The sequence below is a fragment of the Astatotilapia calliptera genome, chromosome 8 (assembly GCF_900246225.1).
Source record: "Astatotilapia calliptera chromosome 8, fAstCal1.2, whole genome shotgun sequence".
In the NCBI taxonomy this organism is placed as follows: domain Eukaryota; kingdom Metazoa; phylum Chordata; class Actinopteri; order Cichliformes; family Cichlidae; genus Astatotilapia; species Astatotilapia calliptera.
The window spans coordinates 1605237-1625919 of NC_039309.1; the positions used below are offsets into that span (position 1 = coordinate 1605237).

Here is a 20683-nt window from a genome sequence, read left to right on the forward strand (position 1 = left end):
GTGTGTGTAACACACAATAGCGTAACACAGGCTACACAGTAACACAGGCGTTTACACAAAAAAGATATGTACAAGTTATACATACAAAGGAGTACATACGCATACACACATACATACCTACCTATATACACAAACATATACACAGATATATACGTACGTTTTAACAATTAATGTAAATCTATCTCATATACAGGGACGCCTCTGAAACAAAGTGTCGTCCATTCTTCAAATTTCTGTCCCTGGATAAATGAAAATATTCTGAATTTTAGGAAATATTGTCGCAAGTTAGAACGTTTATGGAAGGCTTCCAAGCTCGAGGTTCATGGGATACATCTCAAGGAATCAATTTCCTCACTTAATGACATGATTAAAAAATGCTAGAACTGAATTTAAAAAAAGAACCATCCCAAAGTGTTGTTTGATATCCCTCATGTACCAGTCTATACTAAATCTGATTGTAATGAATTTTTGAACTATTTTGTAAATAAAGTCGCTGCCATCAGGTCTATTATCTCTCCATCATCCTCTCAGTATCACACTGAAAATATCAAAATGATCATCTGTGTCAAAGATCTTGGAAAAAAGAGTTGCAGAACAACTGAACAACTTTTTGGAGAAGAACAATGTTCTGGACATTTTCCAAGTCTGGTTTCCACAAATTGCACTCGACTCAAACCACTTTACTTACAGTGTGTGGTGACATGTTGATGGCAGCAGACTCTGGGGAGTGCTCGTACTGGTTATACTGGTTCTCTCCTCAGCTTTTGATGCTGTTGATCACAGCATCCTGATAAATAGGCTAAAGGACTTGTTCAGGATTACTGGTGTTGTTTAAAATGGTTTATGTCGCATCTATCTGAGAGATCTTTACTGTCTGTATGAATCATGTGTTGTCTGAAACATCAGCTCTGCCTTCTGGGGCACCTCAAGGATCTGTTTTAGGTCCGATTCTCTTTTTGCTGTATATCCTCCCTCTAGGCCAAATTATCATCTCCATGCTGATGACATTCAGTTATACTGTTAAGCTTCTGAGTTTTATGAATTGCCTTGTTTAAATAATTGTCTGTCAGAAATCCAACAATGATCAAATGACAATTGAATCACAACTTTGATTTTTGGTCCTGACCATATAATCTCAGAAATTAAGCAGCATATCAGTTTTTTACGCCCTCCTGTTCAATCGAGTCTCAGAAACTTGGGCATCATATTTGACAGTACAGTGTGAATCTTTCCAAACAACTAGTCCAGAACTGTTTTTATCATCGAAGAAACATTTGTCAACTCAGACTACTGGTGTCAAAGACAGAACCTGAGATGATTCATGCTTTTATTTCTTCTCGTTTGGATTATTGTAACGGTCTTTGTGCTTCCAACAAATCTGCTCGGGATCGCCTTCAAACTGTACAGAATGCTGCGGCGAGACTTTTAACTGGCACTGACAAGAGGTCACACATTACTCCAGTTCTGGCTTCTCTTCACAGGTTGCCAGTAAATTTTAGGGTTCATTTTAAAATTTTAGTCGTAACTTTTAGAGCTCTGCATGGTGAAGCTCCCCAGTCCATCTGACCTGTTGAAACCTCATGCTCCATCCCGAGCACTTAGGTCTTCAGGTCAGAAGTTACTGTTGGCCCCATGTACTGGGTTCAAAACAGGCACCGAGGCTGTGGAACTCTCTTCTGTTGGCTTTACGGTGTTTAGACTCAATTGACTCTTTTGAAAAGCAGCTGAAGGCATTTCTATACAAGCTTTTAATTCATTTTCTCATTGTTTTATATTTTATTTAGCACTTTGTGATTTTTATCTGTGAAAATACATTTTACTTACTTTTACTTACTTACTGTAATGGAAATTACACTTAAACGGGAAACTGTTATAGTTAGGGCTGTGCGATATGACCAAAATCACATATCCCTATGTAAGACAAAAATTTAACATTTTCTGTAAATTCTGTGAAATTTGGTCCACTCAACTTGCGTGAAGTGTTTTCAGCTGGGCGTCGTTTACCTGGAGTCGAGTGTTACATAAGTTGAAACGGACGCAATTTTCTTTATGGGCTCTTTCTTAGCTTATCGTCCGTAAACACTCTTGTCCGAAATACTTTGCAGTTTATTTTGAAAAATCTCAACAGGATCTTCAGCTTTATTGTGAAAGGTTTATGTGGAAAATAAACAAGCCACACGATGGTTTTACCATCGTTGTTGGTAATGACAACGCATAAAAACAGTCACTTGTCCACTGTAGTGTGGTTATATTAAATATAAGAGAAAAATAGAGCTTTGGGAAATTCTACCGTGACCATCAAAACCATGAAAAAATATTGCTGAAAACTGTTTATTTTACCACAAAACAAACGATAGCGTAATATGAAACCATAGACGTTTTTATATCGTTACATCGAACAGCCCTAGTTATAGTATACTTTATTCAAACACAGTGAAACAGTGCTGCATCAGCTGCTGAGCATTTCTTCCACATCTATTCATTTTAGTTATATTTCTATATGAAAGAAAAGACAACCCATCATGGCCGAGCACTTGGTGACAGTGAGCATGAAAAACCATCAAACAGCAATCGAATACTTTAGCGTACCATTGCTATGGTAACAGCCATGCTTTTGTGGTCCACAGAGGAGGCCAAGTTCATTAAATGATCTGGACCGCAGCCACTCCACCAGTTACCATGGTTACAGTCAGGACGAGAGAGAGATGGAGTTTCTGCGGTTACAAGTCCTGGAGCAGCAACACATCATTGATGACCTGTCCAAGGTACCCATACTACTGATTCAGTTCAATTCAGTTCAGTTTGTATAGCGCCAAATCACATCAGGAGTTGCCTCAAGGCGCTTTATGTTGTAAAAGAAATACCCTACAATAATACAAATAAACCAGAGTAAATCTCAACAATCATATGACTGCCTATGAGCAAGCACTTTGGCGAGAGTGGGCAGAAAACACTCACTTTTAACAGGAAGAAACCTCCAGCAGAACCAGGCTCAGGGAGGGGCGGGGCCGTCTGCTGTCAACAGGAAGAAGCCAAAGATTAATAATAACTAGTAATTAAATGCAGAGAGTTGTATAAAAACATAGTGAGTGAAGAAGAAACACTCAATGCATCATGGGAGTCTCCCAGCAGCCTAAGGGAGGATTCAGGGTCACCTGGTCCAGCCCTAACTATATGCTTTAGCAAAACGGAAAGTTTGAAGCCTGATCTTGAAACAATCCAGGGTCTACCCTGTCTCCTGCCCTAAGACAGCTGTGATAGACTCCAGCCCCCCCTCCCCCCCACGACCCTGAATTGAATAAGTGGAAGAGGGGGATGGATGGATGGACACACATAAGCCCATATGTGTTCATTCATAGTTTTGATGCCTTCAGTGAGAAACCACAATGTGAAAAAACCCATTAAGTGAGCAACTGTGTCCATACAGACGACAAGTAATACTGTTACTGCTCCTACTAGTACTACACACACTCACACATTTATACTTGTACTACAGTTCAGTACTTCACTGTAATAAGACTTAGTTTGTGTTTACAGGCTCTGGAGACAGCTGGTTATGTGAAGAATGTGATTGTAAGTATTGAATCGTACCAGTGTTAATACAGTTGTTGGTGTGTCCTGTGTGATGGATTGTGAGCTTTGTATCGAACATGCATAGAATCAGTGATAACCCTGAGAGTAAGATCTTTCTGTTAATAGTGAAACATGCTGCTGTCTGTCTGTCTGTAGGAGAGAGACATGTTACTGAGGTACCGGCGTCAGGAATCAGGGAGGAGGAAACGGACCTTCAGAGCCTGCAGGGTGAGGCCAGGCCTGTACCCCGATATTTCTTTGTTTGTGTGTAAGAGATGTGCAGAGAAGTGTATGACGAAGCCAGGTTAATTCTTTAGCGAGCTGTTTACCTATTGAATCTCCATGAAAACCGAGGCTGACCAGCTTACCTGATCAGAAGCAGGTGACCCTCAGCATTTCTTTCATGTGCAGAACGCTTTCAGTGTTTTGTGTGCAGCTTGTTCCTGAAAGCAGCAAATGAAGCCCTGCTGCAAAGCTCCAGCAGCTCAGACTGAATGTGCATCCCATTACGTAAAGTGAAGTTGGAGCGACGTCTTTTATAAGTCATTTTTGGACCTCCAGTTTTGGTCCACTGAGAGGGTCCACTGTAAAACCAGGTGACAACTTTTTTTTAAATGTCTGCTTAATGTTGTCGTCAATAGAAACGACATGTAGGGGCTATTTATGGCACATTGAGGAGGATGGAAACCTCAACGTTTACATTTGCTGGAAACCCACAAACACAGACCAGTACCTACTCCCCACTTGACTTCCACCACCCTCTGGAACACAAACTTGGGGAAATCGGGATCCTGCAACCCTGGAAAAACATCCCCTCTAAGCCAGAAGGGGAAACAAAGGAACACACATGTAAAGAAAGCTCATAAACATGTGGTTATCCCAGCTGGGCTTTCATCAAATCAACTAAGATGCACAGCAAAGACGGTCAGACACCAACTAGAGAGGATCAGAAGGACAAACAGAACAACTGTCATCCCTCATGTGGCAGGTTTATCAGAGAAACTCAGGAGAGTCTTCCCCAAGCACGACATCCCAGTGTACCCAGCCACACACTCAGACACAAACTGGTTCATCCCACACACAACCTCAACAATGTAGCGTAGCTGTACAGTGTAGGGAGGAGTGCTCAGACCTCTACACTGGAGACACCAAACATCCACTTTATAAACGCACAACATAGAAGAGCCACCTCCACGGGACAAGGCTCGGCTGTACTAAAGGACAAAGGTCACTGCTTTAAGGATGCAAATGTTCACATGTTGGACAGAGAGGACAGGTTTGAAAGAGGAGTAAAAGAAGCATCTGTGTCCACTGTGAACGGCTATCTTTGAACAGAGGGCGGGGCTTACCACACCAACTGTCTGCCATCTATAATCCAGTTCTGAGATCCTTCACAGAGACCTTAACGCCCACTCACATGGGTGAGTTGATCTCAGTAGGTCACATGACTCACGATGGTTCAGCTAAGGTTCAAGGTTCAAGGATCTTTATTTGTCACATGCATAGTTATACAAGTATAACACACAGTGAAATGTAGCCTGACACGCTCCTCGACATGTGCAAAAATTGGGGGGGGGGGTGTAGAGGAAGAACATTATATATATATATATACACATAGTATATACACTGGGTGAATGTGCAGTAGTAGCAGCAAGCAGGTGAATTCTGTACATTAATATGAATAGACATCTGACTATTTTACAGGATAGACAATATAAACATATTTAAAATTAAAGGAATTGAAATGTACATTGTGTCTTGGTTTAGTGTCTGGAAGAGTCCTGACTCAGTCAATTATAGATGATGTGAGAGGGCGGGTGTGTGTGTTTAGGGCACGGATGGCTTGGGGATAGAAGCTCCTCTTGAGTCTCTCTGTCCTTGCCCGGAAGATGCGGAACCTTCTACCAGATTGCAGAAGTTGGAACAGTATGTTGCCAGGATGGGACGGGTCCTTCAGTATCTGCGCTGCTCTAGTCCGGCATCTCCTGGTGTAGGTGTCCTGAAGCGGGGGGAGAGCAATCCTGCAGCAGCGTTCTGCTGTACGGATCACTCTCTGGAGAGCTTTTTGGTCCTTCACACAGCTGTTCCCGAACCACGATGTCATGTTCTGTGTGAGGATGCTCTCTAAATGCTCTCGCTAAACCTCTGCTAATAGCAACTACACCTTTTTTCACACTTTGGCTCCTGTGATGAGGGTAATGATCAAATAAGGGACACGCCACTATTTGGTTTTACAGCTGAAGAAGCGTCTTGGATGAAACTTGAAACATCTTCAAGAAACTTAAACGAGTCCAGTCGCTTGTGTTTTTACAAGCTCCTTAAATTAAGTCACCATGGTGACAGACATTCAGTGTTTTCTGAATAATGATTGAAATATTAAAAGGTCACAAACTAAACGTCGTTTACTAATTCAGAGTCTTCTCCTGTCACAGCTCCAAATTAAATTAGCTTTGACCAATCAGGTTACAGCCCAGTCATCAGATTTCGATGATTTCATGTAAACATACTGAGAGCTGGTTGGACCAACTCTGGTCAGCTCTTCTGGACCAGAAATCAGATCTCTGATGATCTGTAAAGCATCCTGAACTGGGCGTGATGTAGAAAAATGGAGGATGTCTTGATGGTGTTATGGCACTTTGTGGTGGGTTTTCAGAACTACGTTGTGTCTCTGTGTGTTGCCTGCAGGTCATTGAGACGTTTTATGGCTATGATGAAGAGGCGTCTGTGGATTCTGATGGCTCGTCTTTGTCCTTTCACACTGACAGAACTCCAGATACTGAACCAGACGAGGTACGCACACACACATACACACACCCACTGTTTCCAAAGGTGAGGACATCCAAACGTGTCCTTAAGTCCAGTGGGATGTAAAAGGAAACAGCTGGTAGTTTCTGACTCTTGGAACAGACAGCGCTCAGCCTTTGATGGAGAGCCGACAGAAAGACAAAACCTTCAAAGATCCACCTTTGCTAGATTTTAAATAATAATTCATATAGTAACAACAAAACATCCTTCAGGTACTTTAAGTTGTAACCTGCTTAAGCTGCCAGTGTTTATAACAGGGGTGTCCAACTCCAATCCTCGAGAGCTACAGTTCTGCAGCTTTTAGATGCATCCCTACTCCAACACAGCTGAATCAGATGGTTGGATTACCTCTTCAGCATCCCATCATGTTTGGCAAAGGCCTAGGAACAAGCCATAAATTTGATTCAGGTGTGTCGGACCAAGGATGCGTCTAAAAACTCTCGAGGACTGGAGTTGGACACCCCTGATCTATAAACAGTTAACTGCATCAGTCCTAATAGAGTCATTAAATTAAAAACAGAGCTGAGTTTATTTCTGAAATAGCTTTTAAATCGGAAGTGGCACGATATTAGCCATGTTTTTTATACGTCCAGCAGCGACTTGCAAGTGTCTGATTGGCTGATATGTGTGTAGTTGTGCATGATTGGTTGTGCTATCTGTATTACGTTTCATGATGACAGCAACAATGAGAGCTTGAGACTGTTTCAGTTACTGCTCTGACTCGCTGGTCTGAAGTTGGGGTTTTGTGTGTTTTAGTTATGCGTGCATGAGGAGGCGGAGCTTCGTTACCGTCAGCTGACTCAGGAGTACCAAGCGCTGCAGCGAGCGTATGCTCTGTTGGCGGAGACGAGTGGCGGAAACTACGATGCAGAGAAGGAGATCAAGGTGACCCCGGTGGGGGCACAGAGGGCTGCATTAGCTGCAATGAAGCAAGGCACTAACAGGTTGACGGTTGTATTCTTTGTGTTTCAGACCAGAGAGCAGCTGCTGAGTGAGATCAGTCGATACCAGAGCAGAGTTTCAGATCTGGAATCAGCGCTGAAGCAGCAAGGACTGGTAACATGCAAAACTGTTGAGTTTCTAAAACGCAGAAAAATTACAGAAGGATAAAACCAAGAGGAGGCAGGTGAATGAGAATATTATCTGCATTCTGATTGGTTCTAGGCTAGAATCCTGCAATAAAGGGGTGTGTCTTCAAGCTAATCAAAGAACCAATCAGAGCCATACAGAGGTAGAGTAAACTACAGTTGTACTCCATAGAGAGCCAGCAGGAGGCACAGCTGTGATACAGTCTCCACTCACAGTGACAGGCAGGTCGTATCTCCTCCTCGAGCTCTGACCTTAACGTCTGGAGAAAGAGGCAAAACCTTCATGTTGGTGCTTGGTGGGTGTAAAACCTCCACATCCAACAATTTGGTGTGTCCAAAGCACTGTTTTTCCTGTAGGTTGAACCTCTACTGCACATGCCCAGAGTTACACAACATTACAGCTCCATCAGCTGCCATTTCTGCTGGTGCAAACGGTTGGAGAGGTAGTTCAGGAGAGCACGCCCTGACTTTTCTTTTTCTTTTTCTCTCATAAATATGGATAAAGGTGAGAGGAAATCTTTGAATGCTTGACCAGATCCATGTTCATCCTGAAGATCTGTTAGACCAGGGGCCAGCAGCCTTTCTGATGAGTGCCATCTAAAATTTCCTCAGAAGTCAATGTGCATTAGCAATAAATTTAATAACGCTCTATATGAACAGTTACACGCTATATAGAACAACTTTATAGAACTAGAAAAATTTGCATTTCCTGCGAAAATGCTGTGTGGATGCTGTAACGCTGAAGCTGTCTGCTGAAAATAGCTGAAAAGTTGCACCAATGGTAATAACTTTGCAAAAGCATAGGAACTTAGCAAAAATGTAATTACTTAGCAGAACTGCAATAACGAAGAGGAAAAATAATACTTGGCAGAAATATTTTAACCTAGAAAAAGTTGCATTTCCTGCGAAAATGCTGCATGAATGCCGTGTAGGGGAATCTGCTAAAAACAGCTGAAGAAGTAAAACTATGTCCTGAAAGTAGGTGAAGAAACTGAAAAGAAACGGAATGTTGTGCTGCGGAAGTTTCTGCTGAAGAATCTGGAATTTTTCCCGAAAAGGAATGAAAAAACTAATAATTCTGCTGAAAAGGGGTGAAGAAGCTGAAATTTGTGTTGATAAGTTTAACTGTTACCTGAAAAAAATGTTGCCATAGGCGGGATTCGAACCCGGGCCTCCCGCTCTGAGAACGGCTACTCATCTCACTGAGCTAAAACACAGTTCACCCTGGCAAGCAAAATCAATGACCACACTGATAATTTGGTCCATTCGTTTCAATGGGACAAAAAAACTGCATAAAAATGTAATATCTCAAAAAGTATATGAGCACCAAAAGTCATAGCAGGAAAGAGTAGAAATAGCAAAATTTTTAAAAGTTTGAATGGTGAAAATCAGATAAAAACTGTGGGACTAGTTAAGTGCCAGAAAACGTACAGAAGTAACTAGAATATAGTGGAATAAAGAATTAATGGTAAATGGCCTGTATTTATATAGCGCTTTACTAGTCCCTAAGGACCCCAAAGCGCTTTACATATCCAGTCATCCACCCATTCACACACACATTCACACACTGGTGATGGCAGCTACATTGTAGCCACAGCCACCCTGTCGCACTGACAGAGGCGAGGCTGCCGGACACTGGCGCCACCGGGCCCTCTGACCACCACCAGTAGGCAACGGGTGAAGTGTCTTGCCCAAGGACACAACGACCGAGACTGTCCAAGCCGGGGCTCGAACCAGCAACCTTCCAATTACAAGGTGAACTCCCAACTCTTGAACCACAATCGCCCATAAAGAGCGAAATAAAGAGAAACAGGAACTCAATAGTGTGGATGCTGTAGGAATCCACACAGTTATATTTGTTAGCACTTACTGAGAGGACGGACGCACGCTCCACTTGACTGTCGTGTCTCTCATCCTCTCTGTTTTTCACATAATGATGTCATCCTATAACCTTGCATGTGATTGGCCACAATATTGAGGGATTGGAGCATAGCTGAGCAACTGTGTGAGAGCTGAGCAGCGAAAGGAGGAGCCGGCTCTTGTTCATGGGAGTCGACTCTTCTGATTCACTGCAAAGCACTCTGTAAGCACGGCTCTTAGAGCTGATGCTTTTGCGCATGACACATTATCGAACGTTACGTTGTGTGTCATGGACACTGTTGACTCCAGAGGCAGAGCCAAACACTTTATACACCCGGGGCTTAGGCCTAAAGGGTAGTATGTGTAACACTGATGAAGCGCTAATGAATTAACACAGGCTAGGTATTGAGTGAAATATTAGGTTATTATTAATCAGAAGATTTAGGAATGCTACTGGAGCTGATGGGCAGTAATTAATAAATACACACAACACAAAATGCTTTTGCAGGTACCATGCCATGTATTTAACCGAAAGCAAAGAAAAATAACAAGAAAAAAAAAAGTTCCCCATAAATAACACATGTTAACATCAAAAACACTGATCCACACTGAAGTCAATGAGTTTTATCTGAATGTCCATGAGAGATGTCCAAGTGCTATTGTCCATAAACGGGGGGAATGGTGTGTATGATTGTGGAAATCAGTGTATTCGGAAAATGGGGACAGAGCGTCATCTTTGATAGCTTCCTACCAGTCCAGTGGAAGCTTGAATGCAGAATGAGTCCTGCTCCTAGCCGTTCATTGGCTTACCATCCTTTTCCATACCCAAAAAGGTTCACCTGGCCTGCATTAAATAAACAAGGCCAATAAGAAATCACAAGAATAACACAAAAATGTCAGCCAGTTAAGCTAAATACATTCTTGTTCCTGTGTACACAATTTATAAATAAATAAACAAACCATATATTTAACCAATAAGGATTTAACTAAAACATTTCAACTGCTATATACATATTATATAGCTTCACAACATTTGTTATTCAACAACTATCAGTCAATTCAAAAATCAAATTGTTTGGACCGGCAGCAGCCAATTAGTGTCAGCACACCGGTGTTGGCACATAAGGACGCTGTCATAGCCTGTCAACCACGTTGATTAGCTGCGTATATACGAATGTGAATCGCATCATTGGCTGGACTGTGGGATAAGGTGGCATCGTTCCCATACGGGAGCAGCCAGTCACTGACTAACACTGCAAAACAGAATTGTTGAAGTTTTAATTTTAATTTCAATTCAGGTTAGATTATTTTTTTTGTGCGCAGCGCAGATTTTCTGTGTGCAGAGACCGTGCCAGCAGTTGCAATTGTGCACATGCGCAGCTTGGAGTGTAGTGTTCTGTAACAAGTAGGGGTGCAACGATACACAAAATTCACGGTTCAGTTCGGTTTGATACAAAAAAAATGTTCATGCCTTTTTAATTTGTCATTTATTAAAATTATAAATATATATTTTAACTCAAACGTACAGTTTTTAAATTTAATGTTGCTGAAACAACAAAGTAATAAAATAAATCTATCTGCTGGAGAAATCCCTCATCTTTGGAAAAGAGAGTTTATTACAGAGAAATGTCTCTTTCCAAAATAAAAGCTCTACTATACGCTTCTTCTGGGCTATATTCTCAGCAGCATATTAAACATATCAGGTCCCCATAAGGAGAATCCTGTGCTAACGGCTGTCTAAATGACTCGGGTAAAGTTTGTAGCATGCTGCTTGTTGTTTTTGTCTTTGCACTAGGATGCTGTCGGAGTAAATGTGCAGTCATATTCGTTGTGTTCCCACTAGTGCTGTCAGCGTTAATCTGAAATGACGTTAACGCCACAACACGGCAAATCTCCGTTAACGAGCTACCGCGGATCGCCGCGTGTGTGGGGCTGGACGGCCAACACATTAACGAGCTAACTGCGCTAACACGCTAGTTCCCACCATGTAATTGAGCATTGCGTGGCACATCCAACACACTGTTTTACTTTAGTCCATGACGCGCTTACCTTCAGGGTCATACGTCACATGAAGACCAAAATAGTTCCAAAGGCCAGATCTGAATGAGGGTGGGGGAGGGTCAGTTTGCCATGTTGCAACGAGCTTAGCTTCTGTCTTGCGCTGCGCTCAGTGAATCTGCGTTCGACTACTCCGCCTAGGCTGCACTGTCGAGCGCAGATCCACTGAGCGCTCAACACAGACAGCATAGTCAGAAGGAAAGTTGATAAAATAAATTACAAATGTTGTATTGTTCGATACATATGCGTACCGAACCGAAAGCACTGTATCGAACGGTTCAATATCGATACTGTTACGTTCCCCTGAGGGGTCTAGGCGGGGAGGGGGAAGTAACAAAAGTGACCGGGTCAGAAAAAGGAGTCAGGGAGGCAAAACAGTTAAATAAAACAGTTTTATTGAAGTAATTCAACTAAAAGAGACGGACAAGCCGTTATCACCATAAAAGAAAACAAAACTCAGGCGTCGGTCAGTAAAGCAAAGTCAAAAGGAAAGCGCAGCTCACTAGCTGGAAACCACAAACACAGCTCACTAGCTGCAATCACCACAAAACACAGACAGCTCACTAGCTGCAATCACCACAAAACACAGACAGCTCACTAGCTGCAATCACCACAAAACAGACAGCTCACTAGCTGCAAACACCACAAAACACAGACAGCTCACTAGCTGCAAACACCACAAAACACAGACAGCTCACTAGCTGCAATCACCACAAAACACAGACAGCTCACTAGCTGCAAACACCACACAAAATGGCACTCTGGCCCAGAGCTCACCTTTCCCTGGGCTTAAATACTTTTAATTACTGATGTGAGTCAGCTGTGTTACAGGGAAAGGTGGCACCTCAGGCAGAAGAGGTGGTGGGACACGCCCACACAGGCACCTTCAGGAGGAGGCCCTGCTAGGGCCGTAACACCCCCTCCCATAAATACAAACCCGTGGTTTGTCAAATTATCTCGATAACCAAAATGATTAATCAAGTCCGTAACCATTGCATCACCAAATTGCAGGTTTTCCACCTACCAAACCCCATAGCAACGGTTAGGCATTGTCAGCGGAAGCTGCCAACCCCATCTCAATGGGTTCAAAATACTTACTGAAGGTGGCCCCAGACCCTCAAAACAATGTCTCATGTGATGGCTAGGGCTTTTTTGAGCCATCACATGTGGAGAACACAGGCAGTCAGAAGACCTTTCTGCAACACTTTGCAGACGATTCCTCAAGTCACCGGTACAGGCATGTTTGTTAGCCAGGGTTGCGGGTCTTACTGGTGGTTTTATACACAGCCTGTCCCCCTGCAGGTCATTTTGGGGACCTGGGAAATTGTCAACCAGCGGCCGCTCAGGGTTAATTGATCCCTTACACTGACCACAGGAGCCCCTTAAACAACTATGCCCCAAGTGTGGTCCTTTGCTGGGCCTGACAACCTTGTTAGTTTGAGAACCATGAGTGACTGTTTTCAAATCAGGCCTTCTTCCCTTTCGATACGCTTTCCGCTTAAGTGCCAGTTTCACACAATCAGCAACCACATGGCCAGGCTTGTGGCAGAAGAAACACAGTTTTGCTTTGGAACTTGAAACCACCACTTTTTCAGCCTCGTTAGCTGGCTCCCTCCTAGCGCTCCAAGATGTATTGTAGTGAGAAGGGATGTCACATTCTACAGCATTTGTTTTATGAGTTAGGGTAAACTCATCTGCCAGTATGGCAGCCTGCTGTAAAGTGGAAACCCTCTGTTCACTTAAATAAAGAGCAATACACTCAGGAACAGAGTTTTTAAAATCCTCCACAAGCATGAGCTCACGTAACGACCCCAAACTTTTAACCTGGCTTGCAGAGCACCACCTACCAAAAAGCTTTGCCTTCTCCCGAGCAAAGTCAAGGTAGCACTGACCCTGTGCCAACTCCAAACCTCGAAAGTTCTGCCTATAGGCCTCAGGCACAAGTTCATAGGCTTGGAGGACAGCACTTTTAATCTTTTCATAAACTAGGCTGTCCTGCATAGACAGACCAGCGCAAACTTCCTGAGCCTTACCTGTGAATTTACACAGCAACATCACTCCCCACACGTCTTCAGGCCACTGTAATGCAGTTGCTATGCTTTCAAATACACTGAAGAAGCTCTCAACACTGGATTCACAGAAAACGGGAACCAGGTGGATGTTATTACTTACAAACGAGCTTCTAGACACCTGTTCACCAACAGATGTAGGCCCAGTGCTCGTCAGCTCCAGCTGATTCAACTGGAACGGCATTTCAGCCTGAAGAAAACCACCCCACACACCTGTGCCAGTTCTCACAGGCTAGCCAACAATAAATGGTAACCGAACAACTTACTCTTCTTGACCAACTTACCTTTTGCTACACACACATTAACAAATACAACCTACCCAGTTCCTAAGCACAACAAACTTTACCTACCTATCTTCTGGAGCGTGCTGGGCTCGAGGCAACTTGAAAGGCAGAACTTCAGCGACCGGAGCCCTGAATTGCCTACCCCCAACAGGGAACTAATCCCCGCCCAGGATTACTCCGAAAATAAAAAAGGCAAAATAACAAAAGAGTGCCCGAAGGAAGAACTTAAAACGAAGCTCAGCTGGACACTCACCTAACTAAACTGGGAAGTTGAACCTCTAAAGGCGAAAAAAAAAAGCCCAAGATAATCAAAAACCAATTCCAACTCAAAACTCCCTTTTCAACGATCCCGGACGAGCCCCCACTTGTTACGTTCCCCTGAGGGGTCTAGGCGGGGAGGGGGAAGTAACAAAAGTGACCGGGTCAGAAAAAGGAGTCAGGGAGGTAAAACAGTTAAATAAAACAGTTTTATTGAAGTAATTCAACTAAAAGAGACGGACAAGCCGTTATCACCATAAAAGAAACAAACAAAACTCAGGCGTCGGTCAGTAAAGCAAAGTCAAAAGGAAAGCGCAGCTCACTAGCTGGAAACCACAAACACAGCTCACTAGCTGCAAACACCACACAAAATGGCACTCTGGCCCAGAGCTCACCTTTCCCTGGGCTTAAATACTTTTAATTACTGATGTGAGTCAGCTGTGTTACAGGGAAAGGTGGCACCTCAGGCAGAAGAGGTGGTGGGACACGCCCACACAGGCACCTTCAGGAGGAGGCCCTGCTAGGGCCGTAACAGATACGAGTATCGTTGCACCCCTAGTAACAAGGTAAACAAAAATTTAAAAAAAAATAAACATACAAGTATAAAAGCTAAACAAGGTATAAATAGACTAAGAGTCATGATGAGAGGTATGCAATCCTGAATAGATAGTTTTCAATATATATCTGAACATATAACAGCAAAACCAGTGGTTCTCTGTGGAACACAGCCAAACACGTGTGATGAGAACAGAGAACAGGTCTGAAAACAGATCACACGATCACAACATTGACAGTGCGGTCGCTCTGTCTGTGTCTCAGGACCTGAAGTGGGTGGAGGAGAAGCAGGCGTTGTATCGGAGGAATCAGGAACTGGTGGCGAAGGTGAATAGCATTTGTCAATCGTGACGTCTCAGTAAATATACACACAAATTCTTCTGAATCAAAAAGAACAACTTGCATTTGGTATATTTGGTATTTGGCTGAGAATAGACTTAATGTCACACGTAACAACGGATGGTTTGCAGGTCAGGCAGATGGAAGGTGAAGAGCTGCGACTGAAAAACGACATCCAGGATGCCAAAGACCAGAACGAGCTGCTGGAGTTCAGGATCCTGGAGTTAGAGGTGAAAACGTTGCAGATGCCAGTAACAGCATCTCAAACTTCCAGACGTTTACCTGTGATTTCTGTTTGCTGTTCAGGAGAGGGAGCGGCGCTCACCCGCCATCAATTTCCAACAGCTCCATTTCCCTGAAGGCCTCAGTCCTCTACAGGTTTACTGTGAGGCAGAGGGAGTCACTGTGAGTACATCCGTCAGTACACCTGAGTGCACCTGTAAATATCTCTGAGGGGTGCACTGCCAGCATATTCAGCATATCCAGGCTTTCGCTGTGTTAGCTGGCTGAACTAAGCTACACTTTCACTGTTAAACTGGGCCTGAAAGGTGCGTTTGATTTGTCATTTCATTCTCTTTACAAATGGATCAGCTGAGCTCCTTTTGCTCCAGTGAGAGGAGTTATTAGAGGAATGCTGACAGAGCTATAAAAATGTAAAAGAAAATAAAGTGCTGCAAAAACGATGACGGCAGCGCTGCAGAAGATTATTGAATTTGTGATCATCAAGCAGCAGTGAGATAAATCTATTATAGCCATCCGTTTTCTTTATCCAATTCAGTGTTGTGGGGGGACTGCAGCACATCCTCGCTGTCATAGGGCGATGGGCGGGGTACACCTGGACAGGTCACAGGTTTGTCACTGGGTTAATACAGAGACAGACAACCATTCACAGCTTTTTATTTCTAGGGTTCACGCTGCATCTGTGAACCCTTAGGTGCTGAAGTTTGGTCAGTGTTCAGTCACAGACGTAGAAATTAGTCTGTCACAGATTCAAGGGTCAAACCGCCTCCAAACACAAGTCGTCGCATTCACATCAGAGGCCGGTAGAGTCGCAGCAGCAGATCTGGATTAAGAAAAGCTCAGGTTGGAGTTTAGAACAAACATCCCTGTGATGCAAGATAACTAAAAATCATCCTCAACATGTCGATGCTGTTTGTGCTGAACACACCTTTAACCTGTTTCTTGGTGCACTGAAGTAGTGTCCCATCTGAAGCCTCGACATAATAAGTCTTTGACACCATTGGACCTACTGTCTGATTATTAACACCATGCCGTGTACTGGATCAATCCGGCGCCCGTTGCTCGGTCAGGCCCCTTCCAGGGGTGGGGGGCTCAGTCCCCTCTTCGGTTGGCGGCTGCTGGCGGAGCCTGTGGCGATCTCGCCACAATGGTGATGTACGCAGCTGCTCCTCCGGTGCTCTGGGGGGCCTCTGGATGTCTGGGATCATCTCCATGCCTGCTTCATGGCTCGCAACACCTACTATTACAAACAAACAAGCTTTGTCAGTAATAGCCCTTTGGTCCATGGCTTTGGTCCTTTGGACCCTTAGTGGATACTGGGTGGGAATTGAACTTGCACCTCCCACTCCAAAGTGGGATGTGTAGTCTTACCACTACACTATCCAGCTGCACTTACATGGAGGAACCTTATGAATACAAGTGCGCTTGCACACACAGGTGTTCACACCTGAGTACCTGTTTGTCCACACCTGTGTTCACAGACACACACTTCTTCCTTGGCTGCTGCCTCCATGCGTTGTCGTTGTGTGCTGCTCCGCTCAGTTTTTATTATTTACTGTTAGTTCTGCTTATCTAGGTTGTTGCTGTGGTCTCCCTCCTGTGTTGTTCTCTTTCTGCCAGCAGGTGATCCAGCTGATCTTTTCTCTCTGTCGCGCTTCCCCTCTGCTTTTCTTTCCCTCTCCTTTTTTGGAAGGTTGCTTGTCTTTGTCTTTCCCTTTTCTATCCACGGGTCCTGTCTGTTCCAATTGTAATAACTTAAAAGAATAAATAATTAATAAAGATCAATCAAGTGGATGAATAATGATCCACTTGGAAAAATAAATCAGGTGGGCATCACCAAATTTCCCCTTGTGGGACAATTAAAGGATTGTTCTATTCTGTTTCTCTTGGCCTTCAAACTATAATTCATGTTGCCAGAGTTCTCTGAGCTCCCTTTCGTGTCCAAAGTCCTGGAGAAAATTGTCTGCGTCCAGCGCCAGGCTCAAAGCGCTACACAGCACTGAAACTATGCCTTTAAAAGTTTTTAATGATCTTTTATTAATGCCATTTAAGTGCTTTTAGACCTGAGCACTGCATTTGATAAAGTGGGTCATGGTGTTGTAGTGTCCAGACTGCTGTGGGTATTAAGGCACCTGCCCTTGATTGGTTTAGATTCTATTTAAGCAGCAGAATGTTTTCTGTCAGGTTCATCCATCCATCCATGTGGAGTCCCTCAAGGATCCTCCCTTGGCCCAGCATTTTCTCCTTTCACATGCTCCCATTAGGCTCTGTTTTCAGAAAATATGGATTCTCTTTTCACTGTTTTGCTGATGATTCACAAATCTACTTTCCTCTTAAAAAGAATTCTACAGACTTTGAAAGTGTGCGTGACTGTCTTCATGATATTAAATCATGGCTGGCATTAAATGTTTTGAATGTGAACAATCAAAAAGCTGAGATTGTCCTATGTGGACCTTCTGACCCTCGTTCTTCTCTTAAGGGTGACCTTGACCCTCTGGGAAAAGCAGAACTGCCTTTGCAAAATTCTGGGAATGTTATTTGATGTTTCTTCATGTTGAGAAACTGCTGTTAAAGGCTTCGAGTGAGTAGCTAATGCGAGTAATTGATCCAGACCTGGCAGCAGCTCTCTCATCTTCAGCTCTCGCGTGTTTACGTGTGCTCCTGACAGGCAGGCGTAAACGCGACCGTATTTCCCCGTCTAGGCTTGTTTGCGTTCTGGCTTCCAGCACGTTATAGAATTGATTTTAAGATGTTATTGCTTGTTTTTAAGTCTCTAAGTGGATAAGCTTCGCCGTACCTCTCTGATCTTTATCTCATGCTATAAACTGAAGGCTGCTTCTGACTGAAACACAGGAGGGGCCTTTGCTGTGTGTAAACTTTGGAACAGTTTGCTTCTTCAAATTAGGGTCTCTCCATCTGAAGACACATCCTTACTCTCTAGCTTTTAATTGTGACTGAGTTGTTTTGCTTTTGTGTCTTGCCGTCTACTTGTGTGTGTTTATTTTTTCACTGTGTAATGGTTGTTTTTGTGATTTGCCGATCAGGACATTGTGATGAGTGAGCTGATGAAGAAGCTGGACATTCTGGGAGATAACGCCGTAAGTGTATGTTGAATTTATTTTGTACATGTCTGTGTCACTGAAACATGTGATCCATGTAATCCGCTTGTGGCTTCACGTGTGTTGAATGTGTGCATTTTGTAAACATGCTGTTTAGTAACCGTGGTGACACGTTCCCTGTTTCATTAGTGAGTCCTTTCTGATGATCAGTGAATAAATCTGAGTTTGTGTCGGGACAACAATACTTTCCATGTTGAGCGTGTTGTTTATATATTGCTGACATGTTGTTTTTCTGTAGAATCTGTCCAATGAAGAGCAGGTGGTGGTAATACATGCCCGGACGGTACTCACTCTAGCAGAAAAGGTGAGCGTCCCACCTGTCAGTTCTCAGAGAGCTGAGGTTTCTGCTCTCTGACAGGATGCAGATAAAGTTTCTTATTCTTTGCACCTCTCAGAGTTATTGGCACAGGGAAAAAGCAGGTTCGCATAGTGAGATTGAGGACGTGGAATAACTGACGGCTCATCAAAGTTTACATAAGATCAGTCCGATCTCGTAAAGTTGCTGTTGATCTCGGCAGGTATCAGGTGAACAGTCAGACAGCTCGTCGCTATTGTTTCACAAAGTTGTTTGCTCTGTCTCTGCGAGGTAACAATATGAAATGTGTGCACATGCAAAAATACCATGTGATTCAAGAAACATGAACACCAGCTAAGTTGGCTCTTACCATCATGTGTTTGTTAATGGACTAGAATAAATTCAAACAACAGGTACTTTGCATGTCTGCAGGATAGGGCTGCCATGATTAGTCGACTAGTCACGACTGATTTAATAGTCGACGCGTCGTTTGAAGCTTTGTAAGATCACAAAAGACGCAGGAATAAGTGGCAGGATTTAAGAGTGTAATAACGGACTGAAACAGAAGATGGCAGCACTGCATGTACAAGGATGCCAGCTGCCGTTAAACCCCGAAGAAGAAGAAGCTGTGTCCCAGAATTCATAGCGCAGCCCAGCTCAGTTTCCAACAATGGCAGCAGCTAGCTAGTTTTAATATTACTCTTATTATTCTTTCTGGGTCACAAAATAAACGTTTAACATATTTTCAGGCAAGAATGTAGCTGTGTAAACCTCAAATATCTGCTCAGTTTATCAGGACACCACATATTTTCAAAAGCGCTCCGACGTTTTCGGAGACGTCTGTTACCCACTAGCTCGATAGCTAGCCGGGGGCTAGGCTAACTAGAGCCGTGAGAACACCGGACTCCCGGCAAATCGTTTTCAAACCCACCGCCGTCTTTCACTACTCAGGTTAAATATATATAAGTCACTTAGATAACTTAAAAATGTTATTGTTTGGCTTTTTTTAGTATTTTATTTGTTCCTGAGTAAATCTGTTTGGCTGAGATTAAAGTTTTTACACAGCTGAATAAACGTCAAGCAGACAGCTGATTATCAGAAGTGTGAGATGCTCCAGAATTTACTCCGGTGTCCTGTTATATTTTAGATAGCAAGGAGTTTATTAAACTTCACCGAAACAATCTGCAAATTTCATTAAAATTATAATATAATAAATAATATAATAAACTATCATCTTGTCTTTATTTTTAGTTAGCACCTTACACACTTAAAGCTGTAAGCTAATGATAGTTATATAAGAGCAGATGCTGCTGGTGCAATAAGCTGTACGTTTTACATCCAATGGATGATGATCTGATTAGTCGACTAATCGCAAAAATAATCGGTGAGTAGTCGACTATCAAAATAATCGTTTGTGGCAGCCCTACTGCAGGAAGATACAGAAAAACAGAAAAGTGTCAGAAACATTTAAAAACAAGTCTTTAGGTGAGATTTAAAGATGCTGAGTGTTGATGAGGTTCCCAGATTCTCCAGCATCTGTGGGTCAATAAAAGCTTTGAAAAGTAGTACTCAGTATACTCTAGTATCCCGTGACACAGCCCGGTCCTCGTCGTTTGTTCATATGCGTCACCTGAGGCTCCTAAACTGTTTGTTTGGGATGAACGAGTTCAGGTGAGAAACAGTTCACACAAATCTGTGTGAACTCTGTGAATAAAGCTGAACATACACAGAAATTTAAAGATGAACTTGGATTGATGAGGAGGACAGACAGTGCACAATCAATATCTGCTTTACGACCAGCCTGTCTCTGTCTACCTGTCTGCTCACCTGTCTCTCTTTACCCCCTTTCAGTGGCTGGAGTCCATTGAAGTGACAAAATCGGCCCTGCAGCAGAAAATGTTGGACATCGAGAGTGAGAAGGTGAAAGACAAAGTGTATCTGGTCTCTGTTGGGACTTTTTTCTACTTGCTGAAATCATGTGATCTGATCTGTGGTCTGGTCAATGACACTAGATCCATCTGAATTATGAGGCTAAAATAAGTGCTCTGTGGTGAGTCGGTCCAGTAAGAAGAGCGTGGTGATCGCGAGCTGGACAGGAAGCTTTTAGTTTCAACTCTTTCATATGTCGGAGTCTGTTTGT

The 20683-nt window shown here is 43.2% G+C and overlaps 1 protein-coding gene across 5 annotated transcripts in view; it reads left to right on the forward strand.

Moving 5' to 3' along the window:
- jakmip3 (Janus kinase and microtubule interacting protein 3) overlaps nt 1–20683 on the forward strand; it is a 41119-nt gene that overhangs the window by 18244 nt on the left and 2192 nt on the right. For 3 of the 5 annotated variants that reach the window (XM_026177809.1, XM_026177811.1, XM_026177812.1), the window contains exons 8-19: nt 2628–2765; nt 3538–3573; nt 3730–3801; nt 6259–6363; nt 7135–7263; nt 7351–7434; nt 14815–14877; nt 15021–15119; nt 15196–15294; nt 18174–18233; nt 18487–18552; nt 20395–20463. In XM_026177809.1, the coding sequence (XP_026033594.1) occupies nt 2628–2765; nt 3538–3573; nt 3730–3801; nt 6259–6363; nt 7135–7263; nt 7351–7434; nt 14815–14877; nt 15021–15119; nt 15196–15294; nt 18174–18233; nt 18487–18552; nt 20395–20463 (1020 nt within the window). The remainder of the gene's footprint in view (nt 1–2627; nt 2766–3537; nt 3574–3729; nt 3802–6258; nt 6364–7134; nt 7264–7350; nt 7435–14814; nt 14878–15020; nt 15120–15195; nt 15295–18173; nt 18234–18486; nt 18553–20394; nt 20464–20683) is intronic. The other 2 variants (XM_026177810.1, XM_026177813.1) reach the window with 1 other exon arrangement.